Source organism: Schistocerca serialis, chromosome 1, assembly GCF_023864345.2.
Source record: "Schistocerca serialis cubense isolate TAMUIC-IGC-003099 chromosome 1, iqSchSeri2.2, whole genome shotgun sequence".
In the NCBI taxonomy this organism is placed as follows: domain Eukaryota; kingdom Metazoa; phylum Arthropoda; class Insecta; order Orthoptera; family Acrididae; genus Schistocerca; species Schistocerca serialis.
In genome coordinates this window covers 931,578,525-931,601,243 of record NC_064638.1, presented here as the reverse complement: position 1 = coordinate 931,601,243, position 22,719 = coordinate 931,578,525, and the positions used below count along the sequence as shown (strand labels likewise).

The window sequence follows — 22,719 nt, the reverse complement described above, 5'->3', positions numbered from 1 at the left end:
CTAAAGAAACTGTGTATGCCCACTTATTTTTATAAGTAGAAAGAGTCTTGAGACATTCCTGTTCCTAGCAAATACACTTCAGAGAAGAAGAGAAAAGGAGGTTGCAGCAACAAGCCAAACATCAAGGAAAGTCGGCTGACCATCTCAAGTAAGTCGTATTGTTAGAGAAGTGGGCATTTACACACATACTTCACCACTTTAAGTCATCCAAAGAGTTAGAGATGGGAGCGCGAATCGTCATCCATGAAGACGAATGCCCTGCCAATATACTGCCGATATGGTTGCACTGTCAGTTCTAGGATGGCATTCATGTATCATAAAGCCGTTACAGTGCCTTCCATAACCACCAGCAGTAAATGTCGTCCCCACATAATGCCACCCCAAAACAGCAGGGAATCTCCATCTTGCTGCACTCGCTGCACGGTGTGTCTAAGGTGTTCAGCCTGACCGGGTTGCCTCGAAAACACGTCTCTGACGATTGTCAGGTTGAAGGCATGTGACACTCATCAGTGAAGAGAACATGATGCCAAACCTGAACGGTCCATTTGGTTTGTTGTTGGGTCCATCTGTACCATGCTGCATAGTGTCATGGTTGCAAAGATGGACCTCGCCATGGACGTCAGAAGTGAAGTTGCTCATCATGCAGCCTACTGTGCACAGTTTGAGTCGTAAAATGATGTCTTGTGGCTGCACGAAAAGCATTATTCAACATGATGGCTTTGCTGTCAGTGTTCCTCCATGCCATAATCCATAGGTAATGGTCATCCATTGCAGTAGTAGCCCTTGGGTGGCCTGAGTGAGACATGTCATCAACAGTTCCTGTCTCTCTGTATCCCCTCCATGTCCGAACAACATCGCTTTGGTTCACTCCGAGATGCCTGGACACTCCCGTTGTTGAGAGCCCTTCATGGGACAAAGTAACTATGCAAATGTGATCGAACTGTGGTATTGACTGTCTACGCATGGTTGAGCAACAGACAACACGAGCCATGTACCTCCTTCCTGGTGGAATGACTGGAACTGATCGGCTGTTGGGCCCCCTCCGTCTAATAGGCGCCGCTCATGCATGGTTGTTTACACCTTTGAGCAGGTTTAGTGACTTCTCTGAACAGTCAAAGGGACTGTGTCTGTAATAAAATATCCACAGTCAACATCTATCTTCAGGAATTCTGGGGACTGGGGTGATGCAAAACTTTATTTATGTGTGTATATCTCTTTTGTGTAGTCTTCAGAGAAGGTGTCTAGTAATGTTTCATGTCCACACTAACAAAATTGTAATTTTCCCAATTGATCGTTGGATGATTAAAGTCCCCACTGATGATTACAGTATGAATGAGGAACTGCATACAAGCCAACTGAGGTTTTCTTTAATGTTTTCAGTTACATCAGGAGATAAGTGTGGTGGCATTAGAAGGATCCAATTATAATTTTATGTCCACCCCTGATACTGCGTCTTGCCCAAACAATCTCATATGCAGTTTTAATATCCATCTCGGTGGATTTGAGTTTCTTGTCTACTACGACAAATTAACCACCTCCGTTTCCCATTTGCCTACCTAGTCATATAAATTTAAATTTTCGCCAAAAATCTCACTGCTATAAATTTCAGGTTTCAACCAACTTTCCATACCTAGTATTATGTGAGGTACGTCGCTTTTCAGGAGCCCTTCAAACCCTGACACGCTTCATTGCATATGCTTTGGCACTTAACAACTATGATTTTGATACTCTCACCTGTGGGAGGCATTTCTTTCAATAATATACTGATACTTCTGGGTTCCCTACAGCTATCATTATCTGGATTGGATGGAGAGTCACCTAATCTAAAAAGCCCTTTTGTGCACCTACACACAGTCAGCTACCTGAGAAGCAGCCTCTGATGCGCACACCCTAAATAAACATATAGAAACTGAAAGAGCTGGACCTATTAACATCGATGAGTTACTGTCCAAATGTGAGAAAGCACAGTATTTTAGCTTGATAGACCTGACGGCTGGGTATTGGCAAATCCAGTTACACCCAGATTCAAAGAAATATACAGCATTTCTATTTGATGGAAAATCCTACCATTTTAATGTGTTACCATTTGGACTAAATATCTCGGTATCAGTATTTATACACATGCTCGACAAAGCATTAGGAAGAGAGTTACTAAAGGCTTTAATCATATATGTGGATGATATACTGATAATCTCACCCACCTGGGACGAGCATTGCCTGACCTTGAGGAAAACCCTAAAAAGATTTAAGGAAAACGGTATTACAATAAAATGGCACTTTTCAAGGCAGGAGCTAAAATTCTTCGGACATATCATAGGTGTACAAGGAATTAAGCCCAATTCAGAACATATAGAGGCCATTAAGGAGTGTCCACCACCTAGAAACATAAGACAATTGAAGGGCTTTCTGGAAACAGCAGGGTATTACAGACACTATATACAAAGTCAAGAGTTAAACGACCCTTGACTTTTGTATTTATTATGGGAGGGAATACCCTGGAGTTTGGACCAAGAGACACATAATGCATTTGAAAGTGTAAAGCGGGTACTATCAGAATCACTGATATTTCATCATTTGGTGATGGGTGACCCATTCAAGATTTCAGCTGATGCATCAGACTATGGTACAGCTGCAGAACTTTTCCAAGGCGAATGGGGTTTGGAAAGTATAGACCATAGGTCAATAGCTTTTGCTAGCGGGAGACTCAACAAACATGAATTGAATTATACAGCCTTAAAACCATTTATTGTTTACTTTTAGCTAATTTCTTCTTGTAGTCTTTGCTTACTATGATAAAAAAGATTAATTTTGAGAGAACTTTTAAAATTATATTACAAAGTGAAACCACCTCCTTTAAAGTAATTGACTGTCTATTTTTTGCCAATTCCTTCTTCTATTTGCTGCTTACTATGATGAAAAAGGCCAACAGCCTTGCTGCAGTGTTAACATCAGTTTCCATCAGTTCCCCGAAGTTACACACTGTTGGGCTGGGCTAGCAGTTGGATGGGTCACCGTCCAGGTCTGCCAAATGTTGTTGGAAAACAGGGTGCACTCAGCCCTTGTGGGACCAACTGATGAGCTACTTGATCGAGAAGCAGTGGAACCAACCACAAAAACTGACAACAGTCGGGACAGTAGTGTGCTGACCACATGAGCCTCCGCATCTACATCCAGTGACACCTAAAGGTTGAGGGTGACAAAGGGGCCAGTTGGTATGATTGAGCCTTCAAGGCTTGTTTGGATTGAGTTTGTTTTGTTTTTATAAAAATTTTAAATTCTTTTATGTTATTGGGCCTCAGAAGGCTAAGCAAATGACATGAATGTCATATAATACCTTCACCCATCACATTCCACCTAAATGTAACACAAATTTCAAGATACATGTCAGTAGTTTTGAATTTTTTACCACTAAAACCTGGATTAAAGACCAAATTTTATACTTGGAGGGATTTTCAGTTGCAAACTCATTTTGAAGGGCTACCGCAGGGGAATGTGAAACAATATGGCTTTCTCACTGACATAGAGTGCGTGTGCGTGTGCGTATGTGTGTGTGTGTGTGTGTGTGTGTGTGTGTGTGTGTGTCAGAGAGAGAGAGAAAAAGAGAGAGAGTCATCATGCAAATCACAAGTCTACGCTAGACAAATAATTAAATCAAAAATATTGTTAATACATATTGTAACAAAATCACAAGTATCAAGCCAATAGAATAAAATGAAAAATATAAAGTTTAAACAATGGAAAATCAAGGATATAATGTAACAATATTATGAAAACGATAATTGCTACTCACCATACAGCAGAGATGCTGAGTTGCAGATAGGCACAACAAAAAGACTGTCACAAATAAAGCTTTCGGCTAGTGAGGCCTTTGTCAAAAATAGTCGATAGGCATGCGCGCGCATGCGCGCGCATGCACGCACACACACACACACACACACACACACACACACACACACACATAAGCGCGCATGCGCAAACGCAACTCACACACACATGTCTGCAGTCTCAGGCAACCGAAGCCACACTGCGAGCTGCGAGCAGCAGCACCAGTGCATGATAGGAGTGGTGACTGGGTGGGGGTAAGGAGGAGACTGGGACGGGAGGGGGAGGGATAGCAGGGTAGGGGTGGCAGACACTGAAATGCTGCAGGTCAAATGGTGGGCAGGGCATAGGTGGGTAGGGGGAGGGGTCAGCAGAAATGGAAAGAAAAAAAGAGACTGGGTGCAGTGGTGGAATGAGGGCTGTATAGTGCTGGAATGAGAACAGGGGATGGAATGGATGGGTGAGCACAATGACTAACACAGGTTGAGGCCAGGAGCGTTACAGAAACATAGGATATATTGCAGGGAAAGTTCCCACCTGTGCAATTCAGAAAATCTGGTGTTGGTGGGAAGGATTCATGTGGCACAGACTGTGAAGCAGTCACTGAATGAAGGATGTCATGTTGGCAGCATGCTCAGCAACAGGGTTGTCCACTTGTTTCTTGGCCACATTTTGTCAGTGGCCATTTATGTGAACAGACAGTTTTTTGGTTGTCATGCCTACATAGAATGCAACACAGTGGTAGCAGCTTAGCTTGTAGATCACATGAATAGTTTCACAGGTAGCCCTGCCTTTGATAGGATAGGTGATGTTTGTGATTGGTCTCGAGCAAGTGGTGGTTGGAGGATGTATGGGACAGGTCTTGCATCTAGGTCTATTACAGGGGTATGAGCAATGAGGTAAGGGGTTGGGAGCAGGGATTGTGTAAGGATGGACAAATGTAGGTTCAGTGGACAGCAGAATACCACTTTGGGAGGGGTGGGAAGGATAGTGGGCAGGACATTTCTCATTTCAGGGCAGGACGAGAGGTAGTCAAAACACTGGTGGAGAATTTAATTCAGTTGCTCCAGACCTGGGTGGTACTGAGTTATAAGGGGAATGCTCCTCTGTGGCCAGACAGTGGGACTTCGCGAAGTGGTGAGAGACTGGAATGATAAGGCATGGGAGATTTGTTTTTTTACAAGGTTGGGAGGATAATTACGGTCTGTGAAGGCTTCAGTAAGACCAACGGTATATTTCAAGAGAGACTGCTCATCACTGCAGATGCAATGACCACGGGTGGCTAGGCTGTATGGAAGGGACTTCTTGGTGTGGGACTGGTGGCAGCTGTCAAAGTGGAGGTATTGCCATCTTTGAGGTGGAGGCCAACATCTAGGAAGGTGGCTTGTTGCGTTGAGTAAGACCAGATAAATCAAATGGGGGAGAAGTTTTTCAGATCCTGGAGGAATGTGGATAGGGTGTCCTCGCCCTCCATCCAGATCGCAAAGATGTCATCAGTGAATCTGAACCAGGGAAGGGGTTTAGGATTCTGGGTGTTTAGGAAGGATTCCTCTAGATGGCCCATGAATAGAGTGGCATAGGATAGTGCCACATGGGTGCCCAAAGCCATACCCTGAATTTGTTTCTAGGAAAATTTGGAAATTTGTGGTAAGGATTATGGGACCAAACTGCTGAAGTCATCAGTCCCTAGGCTTGCACACTAATTAATCAAACTTAAACTAACTTATGCTAAGTACAACACACACACCCATGCCTGAGGAAGGACTCAAATCTCCTACAGGGGCAGCTGCACGAACTGTGACAAGATGCCTCAGGCCGCGCAGCTACCCTACATGGCTTTGTTTGTACATTATCTCCTCAAAGAAGAAGTAATTGTGGGTGAAGATATAGTTGGTCATGGCAACTAGGAAGGAGGTTGTTGGTTTTGAATCCATCAGGTGCAGGGAAATGTAGTGTTCAATAGTGGTAAGGCCATGGACATTAGGGATGTTTGCATAAAGGGAGGTAGCATCGATAGAGACGAGCAGGGCACCATGTGGTAAAGGGACAGGAGAGCCATTAGAGGAAATGTTTGTTATCTTTTATATACAGACGTGTTCAAATTATTAGACTAAACGATTATTTTTTATACTCTTAAGTTTTCTGGTGTAAAAATTGGAGAGAAAAGTGTAATAATTGACTTGTTTTAATGGTTTGATTGATGCCACGAAATTTCACTTCCAAGCATCTCACAGAATACTGGATTTTTCACAGTTGGTAACATCTGCCATTTCCCTCCAAATTGTGATGGTGTTAGTTGTCTGTGTATATGCTTTTAAACTGTGTTTCCAGTAATGTTTTATGTTTCTGTGGTGTACTTCAGCTTGTTATCTTTTATATACAGACGTGTTCAAATTATTAGACTAAACGATTATTTTTTATACTCTTAAGTTTTCTTTCTACATTAACAAGACATTATATAGCTTGTGAATTTGCATGTTTTTAACTACAAGAATATGTCCTGAAGTTTCCAAAGAAAGTGAGGCTATGGGGAAGACAAAAGAAGTTTCACCTCGGAAAGTTTCGGCTGTGGCAGCACTTCTTGCTGAAAATTGTTATACACAGCAAGAAATTGCTGAAATAATGAGAATATCACAGAAACTTGTCAGCAGAATCAAACTTTCAGTGCAGAGAGAAGATGAATAGAAGACAAAGAGGAAATGAAAATGTGAATGGAAAAGAAAAATCAGTCCTAGAACAATGAGAAGATTTACAAACATGACAAAAATGAACAGTAAGCTTACGTCTACAGACATGAGCCATCAGCTGAAAGGTTTGGGTGTTGAAGTTCCTCCTGTGACAGTGAGGAGGAGGCGGTTTGAATGTGGTTTAAAGACATGCCGACCAAGGAAAAACAGAAAATCACACCTGCCACGAAAACCAAAAGATTGCAGTGGGCTAAACAACTTAAGGAGTGGACAAGTAAGGACTGGGCTAAGGTATGTGCAATGATGTGGTAAATTAAGTGGGTCTTATCTCTAAAGTTAGGAGTTTCAGCTTGAAATTGTTATATTTTATTGATACTGAACAAATGCACATTTGAATTTTGGGACAGTTGAGGTCTCTTATGCAACTATTCCCAACTTTTCTAAATTGCAATTTTGTACACATGCTTGAGGTATGCTTCAGTGATGAATCTGTATTCACTGTGATGGAAGCAAGCAGACAGTATGTTTGTTGCACACCTGGAGAACAGTTCAAAACTGAGTGTGTGCAGCAATGTGTGAAGCGTCCAACTTCCATTATTTCCTAATAAAGATGCCACTTTTATGCATGATGGGGAACCTTGCCACAAAGCCAAAAATGTTAAATGTTTCCAAGTACTTGGAAGGAAAACAAATGAAAGTGTTGCCCTGGCCAGGGAAATTTATGGGCTATTGTGAAACAGAGAATAAGGAAATTTACAATAACCCCCAAACAGGATCTCATGGAGAAACTAGAGGAAATCTGGTACCATGACAATGATATTAAAGTGTCATGTGAAAAGTTAATAAAACACGATAAAAATGTTGATTAAGAACAAAGGCATGCTTACAAAGTATTGAATGTACAAATATAATCTGTATGTGGATGTAAATGTGTAATAAATGTAAAGTTTCAGAAAAAATGTCTTTAGTCTAATAATTTAAACTTGTTGTAGGAGGGTAGGTTCCAGGTAAGAGACTGAAGGTGTTGGTCTACAAAAGCAGATATTCTCTCAGTGGGGGCACAGTAACTGGTCACAATGGGGCATTCTGGCTGGTTCGGTTTATGGACTTTAGGAAGCATTTAGAAGGTAGGAGTGCAGGGAGTTCTAGGGGTGAGCTGAGAGACGCACTCCTGGGAGAGGTCCTAGGATGGGCCTATGGATTTGAGGAGTGACTGGAGATCCTGCTGGATTTTTAGAATGGGGTCACTGTGGCAAGGTTTGTAGGTGGAAACATCTTACAGTTGGCAGAGTCCTTCTGCCACGTAATCCTTGCAGTTCAAAACAACGGTGCTGGAGCCATTGTCCACAGGTTGGATTATAAAGTTAGGGATCAGTTTCAGATGGTGGATTGAGGTTCTTCCTATGGATGTAAGGTTAGTTTGCATGTTGATGGATTTGGGGAGTAATGGTGAGGCAAGGTTCAAGGTTAAGAAATTCTGGAAAGTTAATGGCAGATGACTTGAGGGCAGTCAGGGTGGATCACAGTTGGAAGAGTGAAATGAGTTTGGCAGGATTCAACATTGGTCTTTGATTGTTTCTGATTGGTAGGGCTGGTGGCAAAAAAAGTGTTTCAACTGTAGGGGCCAGAAGAAGGAGAGAAGGTCTTTAAAAAGTCCTGCATTATTTAATTTGGGAGTGGGACAAAAGGTGAGGCCTTTGGAAAGGACTGATATTTCTGTGGGGTCAAGGTTTCTGGAGGAAAGGTTCACGACTATGTTACAGGTCTGTTTAGGTTCTGGATTCTGTGTGGTGGTGGGAGGGAGTTTTGCAGGGTGGGATAAATGTAGTAGGTCTGTAAGACAGGGTTTTGTCAGCTATGAGGGGGCATGGGGGAGGTTTGGAGGTCGTTGTAGAGGTGGTGGAGAGGAGTACTCCAAGACAGGAGTAGGAAGTGAGCAAGGTGGAGAGCTTTTTGATGTAGTGTTGTGCATGTTGCTCTGGTTCATGGAGGGCAAAAGTTTTAGTGTGTGTTATGGGTTCCAGGAAGTTGGGATTGTATAGCAGGAGAATTTTGGGGATGGAGGTTTGGGCTTGGCTGGTATGGTTTTGCGGGACTTAGTTGGTAAGGGGTTAGGATTGGCAGAATCCAAACAGGTGGAGGTCGTTGTTGAAGGAGGGGTTGTAACCAGAGATGGGTAATTTGATGGTAAGGCCACTTGGGTGGATTCCATGAGCCAGGCAACAACACAGGAACAGTATGTGTGACTGGGTTCCGGCTAGGAATAAGGAAACTTTTCTGTATTGATGCAAATGGATTGACACAGTTGGACTGCTCTCATAGACCAACACCTTCAACCTATTACCTGGAACCTACCCTCTTATGTAAAAGATACCAACCATTTCCTCCACCTGCTCTCCAAATTTCCTGTCCCTTTACCAAACGTTGCCCTGCTCGTCACTATTTATGCCGCCTCCCCTTACACTAACATTCATAATGCTCATGGCCTTACCGCTATTGAAAACTACCTTTCCCAGTGCCAATGGACTCCAAACCAACAACCTCCTTCTTAGTTGCCATGAACAACTATATCCTCAACCACAATTACTTATCCTTTCAAAGCATTACCTACAAAAAAATCTGAGGTATGGCTATGGGTACCTGCATGGCACTATCCTATGCCAACCTATTCATGGGCCATCTAGAGGAATCCTTCCTAAACACCCAGAATCCTAAATCCCTCACCTGGTTCAGATTTATTGATGACATCTTTGCCATCTGAATCGAGGGTGAGGACAAGCTATCTACACTCATCCAGAACCTCAACAACTTCTCCCCCACTTGCTTCGCCTGGTCCTTCTCAACCCAACAAGCCACCTTCCTAGATGTCAACCCAACAAGCCACCTTCCTAGATGTCGACCTCCACCTCAAAAAATGGCTATATCAGTACCTCCATCCATATCAAACCTACTAACCACCTGCCATACCTCCACTTCGAGAGCTGTCACCTGTTCCATACCAAGACGTCCCTTCCATACAGCCTATCCACCTGTGGTCATCACACTTGCAGTGATGAGTGGTCATTCTCAAAATATATCAAGGGTCTCACTGAAGCCGCAATTATCCTCCCAACCTTGTACAAAATCAAATCTCCCATGTCTTATCTATCCTGTCTCCCACTACTTCCCAAAGTTCCACCGTACAGTCACAGAGGAGCATTCCCCTCATAACTCGGTATCACCCAGGACTGGAGCAACCGAATTACATTCTTCACCAGTGTTTTGACTACATCTCATTGTGCCCTGAAATGAGAAATATCCTCCCCATTATCCTTTCCACCCCTCCCACAGTGGTATTCCAGTGTCCACCAAACTTACACAATATACTCCTCCATCACTACGCAACCCCTGTAACCTCATGGCTCGTACTACTGTAAAAGACCTGGATGCAAGACCTGTCCCATACATCCTCCCACCACCATTTGCTCGAGACCAATCACAAACATCACCTATCCTATCAAAGGCAGGGCTACCTGTGAAACTATTCATGTGATCTACAAGCCAAGCTGCTACCACTGTGTTGCATTCTATGTGGGCATGACAACCAACAAGCTGTCTGTCCACATAAATGGCCACTGACAAAATGTGGCCAAGAAACAAGTGGACAACCCTGTTCCTGAGCACACTGTCAACATGACATCCTTCATTTCAATGACTGCTTCACAGTCTGTGCCATACGGATCCTTCCCACCAACACAATATTTTCTGAATTGCACAAGTGGGAACTTTCCCTGCAATATTACCCATGTTCCCGTAAACCTCCTGGCCTCAACCTTTGTTAGTCATTGTGCTCACCCATCCAGCCCATTCCCTGCTCCAATTCCAGCACTATACAGCCCTCATTCGACCATTGCACCCAGTCTTTTTATTCTCTTTTTCTGCTGACCCCAGCCCCTCCCCACCTATGCCCTGCCCACCATTTAACCTGCAGCACTTCAGTGTCTGCCACCCCTACCCCGCCATCCCTCCCCTCTCCATCCCAGTCTCCCCCTTACCCCCACCCAGTCACCACTCCCATCATGTACTGGTGCTGCTGCTCGCAGTGTGGCTTCAGTTGCCTGAGACTACAGTCGTGTGTGATGTGCTTGCGCACGTGTGTGTGTGTGTGTGTGTGTGTGTGTGTGTGTGTGTCATGTATTTTTAACGACGACTTTACAGGCTAAAAGCTTTATTTGGGACATTTTTATTGTTGTGCCTATCTGTGACTCTGCATCTCCTCTATATGATGAGTAGCAACTTTTGTTTTCATAATAAAACATAAAATTTAATTTTTAAAAATTTGGAAATGGTATTTATACATTATCAGAGGACTCAACGCATAACATTTAATGAAAAGTGGGGTATATACTTTATGATTAGATACCACTGAAATAACTGTCATTAACAACATAAATTGCCATACCATTATAAACACTCCTATATAGAAGGTAGAGTCATCAAAATTGCAAAACAAAAAAGCAGTATATGAAAGTAAGACACTGTGATCCTCACAAGCTGTTGTGTTGTGTACCCAGTCACATCTCTTAGATGGTTCAATTTTGAAAACATTCTGACAACTGTGCTCCAGCTGAAACAAAGAAAATAAAAAAAAATAAACTTTCTTGATTTTTAATGATGCATATTAAATTTAATTACTAGAAATTAACATGTTATTATAAAATTACAGCAAACTCTTTCTTAAAATAGTAACATAGTTTTAAAGTAAATCAATCTGAAAGGCAGAATATTTTCAAATATCCTATAAGTAAAAGGTAAATGTCTAACTCTCCTTCAAAGTATTATCTGGATTTTGAACTATATGTAGTGTATGAGAGTATTTCCTCATAAAATATTTTGAAGTGTGAACTAAAGTCAATTTTTGTATAAGAAAGCACTCCAGCACAGAGCATGAAAAACCTATGCCCATGAAATATTTGTTCCTATCAGTCATCCAGGCTTTACAGATTATCAAAGAGCTTTCAACTCAGCAGAGATCTGAGCAATCAAAAATGCCCTTTAAAATGCCAGAGCAAATTCAGGGCATATAAAGATCCTGAAATACACTCCTGGAAATGGAAAAAAGAACACATTGACACCGGTGTGTCAGACCCACCATACTTGCTCCGGACACTGCGAGAGGGCTGTACAAGCAATGATCACACGCACGGCACAGCGGACACACCAGGAACCGCGGTGTTGGCCGTCGAATGGCGCTAGCTGCGCAGCATTTGTGCACCGCTGCCGTCAGTGTCAGCCAGTTTGCCATGGCATACGGAGCTCCATCGCAGTCTTTAACACTGGTAGTATGCCGCGACAGCGTGGACGTGAACCGTATGTGCAGTTGACGGACTTTGAGCGAGGGCGTATAGTGGGCATGCGGGAGGCCGGGTGGACGTACCGCCGAATTGCTCAACACGTGGGGCGTGAGGTCTCCACAGTACATCGATGTTGTCGCCAGTGGTCGGCGGAAGGTGCACATGCCCGTCGACCTGGGACCGGACCGCAGCGACGCACGGATGCCCGCCAAGACCGTAGGATCCTACGCAGTGCCGTAGGGGACCGCACCGCCACTTCCCAGCAAATTAGGGACACTGTTGCTCCTGGGGTATCGGCGAGGACCATTCGCAACCGTCTCCATGAAGCTGGGCTACGGTCCCGCACACGGTTAGGCCGTCTTCCGCTCACGCCCCAACATCGTGCAGCCCGCCTCCAGTGGTGTCACGACAGGCGTGAATGGAGGGACGAATGGAGACGTGTCGTCTTCGGCGATGAGAGTCGCTTCTGCCTTGGTGCCAATGATGGTCGTATGCGTGTTTGACGCCGTGCAGGTGAGCGCCACAATCAGGACTGCATACGACCGAGGCACACAGGGCCAACACCCGGCATCATGGTGTGGGGAGCGATCTCCTACACTGGCCGTACACCACTGGTGATCGTCGAGGGGACACTGAATAGTGCACGGTACATCCAAACCGTCATCGAACCCATCGTTCTACCATTCCTAGACCGGCAAGGGAACTTGCTGTTCCAACAGGACAATGCACGTCCGCATGTATCCCGTGCCACCCAACGTGCTCTAGAAGGTGTAAGTCAACTACCCTGGCCAGCAAGATCTCCGGATCTGTCCCCCATTGAGCATGTTTGGGACTGGATGAAGCGTCGTCTCACGCGGTCTGCACGTCCAGCACGAACGCTGGTCCAACTGAGGCGCCAGGTGGAAATGGCATGGCAAGCCGTTCCACAGGACTACATCCAGCATCCCTACGATCGTCTCCATGGGAGAATAGCAGCCTGCATTGCTGCGAAAGGTGGATATACACTGTACTAGTGCCGACATTGTGCATGCTCTGTTGCCTGTGTCTATGTGCCTGTGGTTCTGTCAGTGTGATCATGTGATGTATCTGACCTCAGGAATGTGTCAATAAAGTTTCCCCTTCCTGGGACAATGAATTCACGGTGTTCTTATTTCAATTTCCAGGAGTGTACATCTACAAAAATGCAACAATGAGAGTTACGGTGGATGAGGATCATATCATCAGTAAGATCACAGTCAACAAAGAAATTCACCAAGATGACAACATCTCTCCAAAACTGTTCACCCTTGCATTGGAAGATATATTCAGATCCCTAGACTGGAATAATAGATGAATTAAAATCAATGACTCATATCTGAACCATCTGCACTCATAAGTGAAAATTCAGAAGAACTAAAGAGCGTGATACAAGAACTAAAATTTGCTCCTGCAAAGACTGGCTTGGAAATGAATATCTTGATCAACAAGGATGTCCCAAATAATCTGAGAGGCCGAGCTCCATGATATGTGCATACTACCTGGTACAACCTACAGCCTGGAAGCTATAACTCTAAGGCAAATGCTCATAAACTAAAGCAAACAAAAAAAATCATGGAGAAACATATGCTAAGAGTTAGTCTCAGGGATAGGATTTGATCAGAGGATATTAGAAGGAGAATAAAGGCAAAAAACATCCTTTAGAGAATTGCAAGACTGGATTAGCAATGGGTCAGACATGTATCTCAACAAGATCACAGTATGTGGACCCCTGGAATCGTTCACTGGAGAGCATGTGGCAACAAGAGATGCACCATAAGACCTCTAAAAGAGATGGCTTGATGACGTGAAGCTTGTGGATTGAAGACAATGATACCAGGCATCTCAAAACCAAAGACAATGGAAGTATATGGAAGAGGCCTATATCCAACAGTGGCTGAGATAGGCTGAAGAAGAAGAAGAAAAAGAAGAGTAAATCTAATGAGCTGACAAAATTTGAAACTGCGAACTAGGTAAGTTAATAAATGATTAAGTGAGATTCAGTAATTGATACAGATGAGCTGACTGCCAAACTGTTAGGGAAATATGATGCATCCTAGATGCATCAGTTAAAAGAACTTCTAATGTCATGATAAATGTAATAATGTTTGGGGTAAAAGGACATTAAACCAGTTTCAAAGAACCAATCTGTGCAGTGTATCAGTGCACATGAGCGGAAATGGAAATTGAGCATTTGGCGTCATTGGCCAGGAGGCCCCTTACAGGGCAGGTCCGGCTGCCTTGGTGCAGGTCTTATTACATTCGATGCCACATTAGGTGACCTGCGTACCAGATGGGGATGAAATGATGCTGAAGACAACACAACACCCAGTCACTGAGCAGAGAAAATCCCTGAGCCAGCTGGGAACCGAACCCGAGCCCCTTAGGACGGCAGTCCGTCACGCTGACCATTCAGCTATAGGGGCGGACAGTGCATATAAGTGAAAATGAATAACAAGAGAATTATACAGCTAACCTGAATATTCAACATAAACATTTGGTATTGGTGCACTCATACAGAGATCAGTGATGTGCATTTGAAAGCTAGTATGATAACTGTTTTATGTTATGTGTTACTGTGCTCCTTGCATTGATCTGCTATAGGTGAGTGGTTGCCTTTCCCTAATTTTAAGTACTGCACCACCCAGGTATTTCCATTGTTGTTACACAAGTAAGAAGATGTTATCTAATTGTACAAAGAACTGTATATACTAGTTGGCACCTGAAAGCTGTAAAATAAATTGCACAAAACATAACATATATAACAGTAATAAAACAGAATATCACTGATGTTCTCCTCAAAGAACTCTACTCTAAGTGGAAGGATGAATGTATTGTTGAAGAAAATAATATAATAAAGGGTACCTCACAGACTCACTGTTTATTGTGCAATACTGAATACTGTACAATAATGTACAATAATACTGACCATCTGAGATCAGTATTGACAGTCTGAACTGTACATTGAATAAGACTGCAGACCTTTAAAAGTATCTGCGTGCCTTAGGGGCTAGCAGTTAGCATTGCTGGCTGGCATGCCACAGGTCACCAGTTCAAACCTCATCACCAGCAAATATTTGTTATTTATATTAATTGTTTCTGGAAGGTTCTTGGAACTTTTTATGCTTGTAATGTTCGCATATTCTGGAATACTCTATGTTTGAACAAATAGCAGCAGCATCCACTCAGGGGTTCAGTTCTGTTCTCACTGTATTCTTGGAGGCTGTAACAAACATGCTGTCAGTGCTATGTAGCTGTACTTCACTGATGACAGTGTTTTTTGATTTGGATTTGATTCTGCTTATGATATGACATGGTTTGGTGGAGACACCAGTACATTAAAACATCCAGTCACATGGCTACAATTAGGCAACATAAAAGCCATCATTTACATGGACAGGAACCAGAATAGAATCAGTACAGTTTTCCCAACATCCATATATTCAGGGACCAATGGAATCCTAGAAAGCAGTAAGTCAGCTGCATGTCAGGCATCCATCAATGTTTTCCCAAAAGCCTGGTATGGACCCAATGAAGTGGCTGAGAGGATTTGTCCAAGTCATCAAACATAACAGGAGGGATGATATAATTTGTTTGGCGAACTTGTACTTTTACTGGACAGCACAGACCAGCATGGTTTGAGAACAAGGAAGAGAAGATCAATAGCTGGGTCAAATTCCATGATTATTTGAAGAAAACATAATGGTGACAATATACTGCAAGTTCACTCAGAAGAAGAATAAACAAAGAACAGAGTCCAGTGTCATGGTGAAATAACACAGTTGTACATATAGAATCTTTCAATCCTAAGCAAAACTGTGAATCTGAATGTGACAGAAGCTGACAAAATCTCACAGTTGATAAAAGAAGTCACAGATTACATGTACAAAGCTCTTCTGGTAAGGGATGTTAAACTGAATTCATAAAGTGGTGCCAGTGCATTGAGAAAACACAAAAGAAAAGATTTAAATAGAAGAGGTTTGATCTATTTCCAAATGTGAGCTCTATGGCAGTTGTGGAAGACAGCTATGACTTTGCCTTTCTCATACTCCAGGCAGTGAGAGAAGATATAACAGTTTATGGTGGCCAGAGATGTCAGAACTACACAAGAGAATCACTACACCAGGAGATAATAAAGTACATCAGGGAAGCTTTTCAGCACCAGCTCTCATCCACCAACCAAATGTGCCATGAAGAATGGACAGGACCAGTTTGGACTTTTGCCACAGTCGTCAAACACAATCAAGTATCTGTCTAACATAGGACAACCAACTCCTCCTCCAAGTATAACACCCTGCAGAAGACTAGACATTTGGAGGACAGAGGACAATACACTGATCATCTTTCAATGTGGATGCTCTGGATGCATACGTCACTGCAGAGAAACAAAATGAGAGTTCGGCAACTATTACGTTATGAGACATCAACCACTTATAACAGAACGTAAAATCATGTATGTCAGTAATTTCTTTATGTGTAATGTTTTATGTTAAATATAGCCTTTGACTGCGAGTTTAACAGCTAAGAGACGGTTATCTTTGGTCATGCAGGAAGGAGGTGGATCTTTGGAAGAGGTGGTTGGCGGTCTTTGGATCTGGAGCGTGGGTTGGAGGAGGTGGTGATACAGATGTGGTGGCAAACAATGTCTTATTTCATTTTAGTGTAGAAGTGTTAAATGTGAATAAATGAATTAAATAGTGATGTGCAAAACTAATCTAACGCTTGCTCTCTAAAAATCAAAATACCACGTCGCCCTACAAACCAGTTAGTCTCATCCAAACACAAAGAAAACCGCAGGAACTTCGCAGTGGAATCTCCTCTACACTTCACGAAGGCAACAACGCAGCCATCGATATGAGTTAAGTACCAGACTGTTCGTACTTGTTAACGACCTTGGACTATAAATTTGAATCTCCTGTAGTTCCTGAAGTCACCATGTGGACAAAGGAGTAGGACAACTTATAGACTGTGGAAATTTTAGGAAGAGGTCTGTTAAACTTCGGGGCTCGTCCGGGATATTACAGTTAAGTGCGATGAGACTAATTGTGCTTTGTTTGCAGGACAATATAAACTTTATAATTCGTAAAATATGAACAACATTGTACACGTTTCCTGGACCAGAAAAAGTAGTGTGAGAACCAACAAAGTGCTGGCTTATCGGAGAGGTGGACCTGTGATCGACGTCGTGGTGTGAAAAGATAAGTACAATTCTTTTTGTTTTAAACATTTCGTCAAGACTGTGTCCAAACACGTGGTGTCATAATGACACTATCAGAAGAAATTAAAAAGGAAGTGGGAGAGATGTTAGACTCGAACGTGTGTAGTGTAAGTCACGATCCCGATGACTCACAAACCGAAAGAAAACCGGATCAACAGGACTGGGTAAGGTTACTCTTTGCCAGAATGGGACAAATGCAGTCCGAATTAACAATGGCAATGAATTCAAATAGTGAATTTCTAGAATTGAAAATAAATGCATCCAGTTAATCGCTAGAAGTGAAATTAAACTTAACTAGTGAATTGCTGGAAGCAAAAATGAAAAGCAATGGTGATGTACTGAAAGAAGAAATCTCAATTTTAAAACTTCAATTAGGAGAAAGTTTGAAGGGCAATTGAGGCTATAGAAAATAAGTTTGTGACCTTAGAAAATAAATTGGCCACAGTCAGCTCAAGTCAAGGGAAAAGAGATTGAAAGGTTAACCTCAGCTCAAAGAACTGTGGAGGAGAGGGTAGACAAATTAAGTCTAGATACAGAATCAAAAGTTTATTCCTTAGATGCTGAATTAAATAAGATACAAGAGTCTGTAACATGTAATTTAAGTGTAATAGACAAGAGATTCACAGAAATGCAAGATAATTTTGTGTCTAGAAATTTATGTATGAATGGTGGAAGTGTGTGGGGTAATTCACCTGTAAAAAGTTTTCCTTGTGATAATTTACACCCTGTAGACTTTTTACAACATTGCTCTGACAATCTTGTTCCTGGTATGTCTGATAATCTAAAGATTAAATTTGTCAAAAAATATCTTGAGGGAGAAGCTTTGTCTTGAGCAAACCAACATTTTGATGGGTGGAAAACATATGATGATTTTAAGAAGAGTTTCTTAAATAAGTTTTGGTCTGAGACTGAACAGGGTAGGATAAAAAGTGAATTTTTAAATGGGCCTAGTTTCAGGGGCAGAAACCACTCAGTGAAAGACTTTTGCAGGGATCAACTTAGGAAATTGATGCATCTAGATAAACCCTTCAACGAAATGACACAAATTGATGCCCTTAAAAGAAGGTTACCTGAAAGAATACAGTGGGAATTAGTGCATGAACCTGACGACTGTTCAGACCAGTTTTTAAAATATATAGACAAATTAGACAGGGCAATGGAGAGAAATGTGCAACAGTTTAGTAATGGAAACCATTACAGTGGGAGGTGGAGTTCTGATTACCGTGGGGAGAACCCTAGAAGGGATGATAGAGATTTTCGGAATGAACAGCAATATGATAGAACAAGAGAGTACAATGGTAATGGGAGAGGGAGAAACTGTGAAAACAATGGTGTAACGAGGAACAACAGATGGGAAGGTAACAACAGAATGAATACAAATTGGAGGAGTGACAATAGAGGTAGCCATCCGGAAAACTCCGGACCGCCTCAATGAGGGTCCACAGCTTTGGGGCGAACAGATTTAAACATAATAGGACCACTAACTTTCACACAAAACCAAATAGTGTAAATAACTGTACCATTAACAAACAGGTTAAAAACCAGGAATATCAAGTGAATTATATAAGTTTTGATAAAAAAAATTGGGATGCTATGTGGCACAGAAGACCACCACAAAATAAACATAGGAGAGATCAAAGTTCTGATTCAATTCTGGATGAGGAGATGTTAAGTGATTTTTACAGCTGGGCAAAAAGGGGAGAGCAAAGTAATAATGAAGAGAGTAATAAATGTTTTAGTTCAGAATTGGGGTGGTTGTTCACACAAGAAGGTAATAGTGAGTCAGCTGATGATAAACCTAAGCAACAGGAAAAGGAATCACCCATAAAAAGTGAGAAACAGAGAGAAATAGATGAAACTGGTAGTAAAGTATACCATAGTACTGATGATGTTAGTATTATTGATGTGAAAAGTATGGTAAGCAAACCAGAATGCGAGTACAATGTTTTTATTGAAATAAATAATTAAGTGTTGAAACTTGATGATAGTTGTGGTGATGAAGCAAAGGAATATGATAAGAGTAGTGAAGTGACAGCTGAAAATCAATTGTTACATGTCTGTCCTGATCAGTTCATGGTTAATCAAAGTGGTGATAACAAAAGTGAAAATATTGTGAAAGAATTAGATTTGCGTGATATTATTGAAAGTAAAGGAAGCCAATTTTTAGAAATCCTGTGGAACCAGTATAATGAGAGATGTAGTAGCAAAGTGTTTTGGTATCATCTAAGTATAATTAGTAGAATTTTATGCTCACAACAAAATCACTGAACGTAAACACAGGTCACGTGGAGACGACCCACCTCCCCACAACTCAGACCGCTCTGTGCATCAGGCCCGGATTTACTATATTTCCGAACCGGGGCAATATTGGGTAGTGGCATCAAGCCACACTTCTGTAACAAGAAGCGGGAGATGGTACTACTCATAAGCGATTCAACTACGCATGCATAAGAGCCCGCCCGCAACTGCTCAAAGGAATCAAACAGTTGTCACGTCACGCTCATCGCAGGCAGTTTGTTGTTATGAAGCATTGCATTGTCTTCCAAAAGCATTTGACACATTTTGCTGTTGGCAGACGCTTGTATGAGCACTGTGTTTTGTTGTTGTATACGGCGCATTTCCTTTGCAACGTAAGTTTTTTTTTTTCTTTTTTCGTTGCTGCACTGTTATTCTGCAGTAGCGGGGTACAGTAATATCCTTTGTTAGAGTATTGGTTCTTACCACTCAAAATCACAAAAATTTAACTGAAAACTAAAACAATGAAAAATTCCCGGGTTTTTCTTGGTTTTCTCCCCGATGAAAAAATTCTCGGGTTTTTCCCGGATCTCCCGGTTGTCCCTGGTCGTATACCCCTGTTTACCTGCATTCCATATTCACCATTTACCTACTACTTTTCCTTCTATTCCTTTTCCTAATATCTAATTCCAGTCCCCCATGACTACTAAATTTTTGTTTCCCTTCACTATCTGAATAATTTCTTTTATCTCATCATACATATCATCGATCTCTTAGACATCTGTGGAGCTATATGGTGTATAAACTTGTATTACTGTGGTAGATGTGGGCTTCGTGTCTATCTTGGCTGCAATAATGCATTCCCTTTGCTGTTCATAGTAGCTTACACGCTCCGATTTTTTTTTTCCTAATTAAACCTACTCCTGGATTACCCCTATTAGATTTTGTATTTATAACCCCATATTCACCTGACCAGAAGTCTTGTCCTCCTGCCACCAAACTTCACTAATTCCCACTATATCTAACATTAACCTATCCACTTCCATTTTCAAATTTTCTAACCTACCTGCCCAATTAAGGGATCTGACATTCCACGCTCCGATCTGTAGAACGCCAGTTTTGTTTCTCCTGATAACGACGTCCTCATGCGTAATCCCTGCCCGGGGAACCTTGGGGGATTACTTTACCTCCCGAATATCTTACCCAAGAGGACGCCATCATCATTTACCACACGTCTGTCTGGCCTCTCAACAGATACCCCTCCGCTGTGGTTGCACCTATAGTACCTGTATCGCTGAGGCACACAAACCTCCCCACCAACGGCAAGGTCCATGGTTCATGGTTCATGCGCTTTATAGTAATGCAATTTGAAGGTTCTATGTGCTTTTCTACTCACGTAAATTACGAGAATACTTCTTATCAGACATGAAAATTTGTTTTTAATGCTTGTACTTAATTACATTCGTTATCTTCAGTTCGTTTAGATATAATTCATTACTAAGTAAATAACTGCGTGAACGTGATTGTAATTTTATCGTATGCTACATTCGTTTGTTTCCGAGTATGAACCCTTGCTTTCATAGATTGCCTGTAGATACCGTCTTTGCCTTACGTCGACGTCATTGCTCAAAGCCGACGAGTGAAATCGGACACTATAATTTATCCGACTCGACTGCAGGAATCTCTTAGTAGTACACAATAAATATACGCCTACGAATATTAACACTTCGACATAATGCGGCATTTTCACGCATCTCAGTGTTTACGACGTCATACCTCTTGAACTGTGTTGTACAATGACATACTTGTGTAGGAACATTCAGAAGCATAATTGGATACTGTCAGCGAAGTATGATGCGAACAGAGTGAGTAACAAAGACGTAACAGATTAAAACGTCATGCATAATGCCGAGGTTTTCCATGCATCTCAGTGTTTATAATGTCATAGGGTATCTCCTGTGCCACATAATGGTATAACGTGACAGGTACGTTTAGCGACATATGTGGATACTGTCTGCAAAATGTGTTGCGAATAGAGTTAGTATAAGAGAAGTAATAAATGTAAAAGTCATACGCACTGCAGCAGTCTCTCACGCATTTCGTTGTCTATGACATCAATCTCCTGGCTATGATAGATAGGATGGTTATAACCTCCACTGTGATTGTTGCAGGCTTTTCTTTATTGCTACCGTGGTTTCTCAGTTCCAATGAGCACACAAAAGATCAGAAACGCTGTTAAAGATACACGCAAATACTTTTTTCCAGGCTAATAAAAAGGTTGGAATCTACACTCACAGACATCCGGATGCACCAGTACGGCAATACGAAAGTACAGGCAGCTGCAACCATTAATAAGCAAAACCATCACACTAATACGTTCACATAAAATGGAGTTAACTGACTGTGGACGTTCATTTTAATATTAAACATCGACGTTAGCGCTTTTATATATCGGCATCGTCCAATACTGTTGTATAAAAATTTACCTCATAACCGTATAACCGAAGCCTACCACTTCGCAATTCCGTCATAATTTATACACCTTCCGATGGATCCAGATGCAGCACGTCCCACTGAATAAAAAAGATGTACAAATTCGTAACACTTTATAAATACGTAATTTGCTCAGCATCTTATTCGCGATATTTGACTTTCAGGCAGACCCAAGCAGAACACGAATAGGCACTCTTAAATTTTCCCTCGTGTTGTTTGTAATAAATTGTCTGGTTTTAGTCTGTTGTATGAGCAACCCATGTAGTTATGATAAGACTAAATTCATAATAATAAATTTAAGTAGTCCAATAATTAATTACTTTATACACCAAATAGGCCTGCATAAGAACTGGCAGTGCAAATTTCTGATTACTGCTCTACAGTTTCCAGCATAGCCCAAACCTATTTATCTCAGCAACACAAGCAACGAATTTCTCTTCCTGAATCAACACCCGTACTGCAACACGTCATCTCCATAAAAACAGGCTCTATAAAATTTAGCTAAGAATGGCTCACATATTACTATGTTCTCGAAAGTTATGCAGAAGCGTATTTAATAGTGAGAAGAAGATTTACCTTTTCCTGTCCTTAAAAATTCAAGCTGCGGACGTACAGTATTTTGAAACGCAGGTATTCTTGTTTAGACTAGTGAATTGTTAGACGTAACAACGACTTTAATATTTTCTCAATGAAAGTAGTGTAAAGATGTGATTTAACTTTACACACCGATACGTATCTTTAACTTTAAGTACTTGTAGATTTCTTTTTTCTTTTGATTTGTTTACTCGATATACTACATATGCTAATAAACTAGTACTTTTCTTAATTTCAGAAGTTCTCAGAATTTATCGTCTACTTTCCGAAAAAAACTAACTGCTAATCATTCGTGCAAAGAATATTACCTGCCGAAAGGTAC

At 41.7% G+C, this 22,719-nt stretch overlaps 1 protein-coding gene across 1 annotated transcript in view; it reads right to left on the bottom strand.

Annotated features, from left to right (window-relative positions):
- LOC126449497 (mitochondrial sodium/calcium exchanger protein-like) overlaps nucleotides 1-22,486 on the bottom strand; it is a 160,871-nt gene extending 138,385 nt beyond the window's left edge. The window contains exons 1-2 of the mRNA XM_050091020.1: nucleotides 22,380-22,486; nucleotides 11,040-11,115 (exon numbers count right to left, since the gene is read on the bottom strand). Of these exons, the coding sequence (XP_049946977.1) occupies nucleotides 11,040-11,096 (57 nt within the window). The 5' untranslated portion in view covers nucleotides 11,097-11,115; nucleotides 22,380-22,486. The remainder of the gene's footprint in view (nucleotides 1-11,039; nucleotides 11,116-22,379) is intronic.
- Between the last annotated feature and the right edge of the window lie 233 nt (nucleotides 22,487-22,719).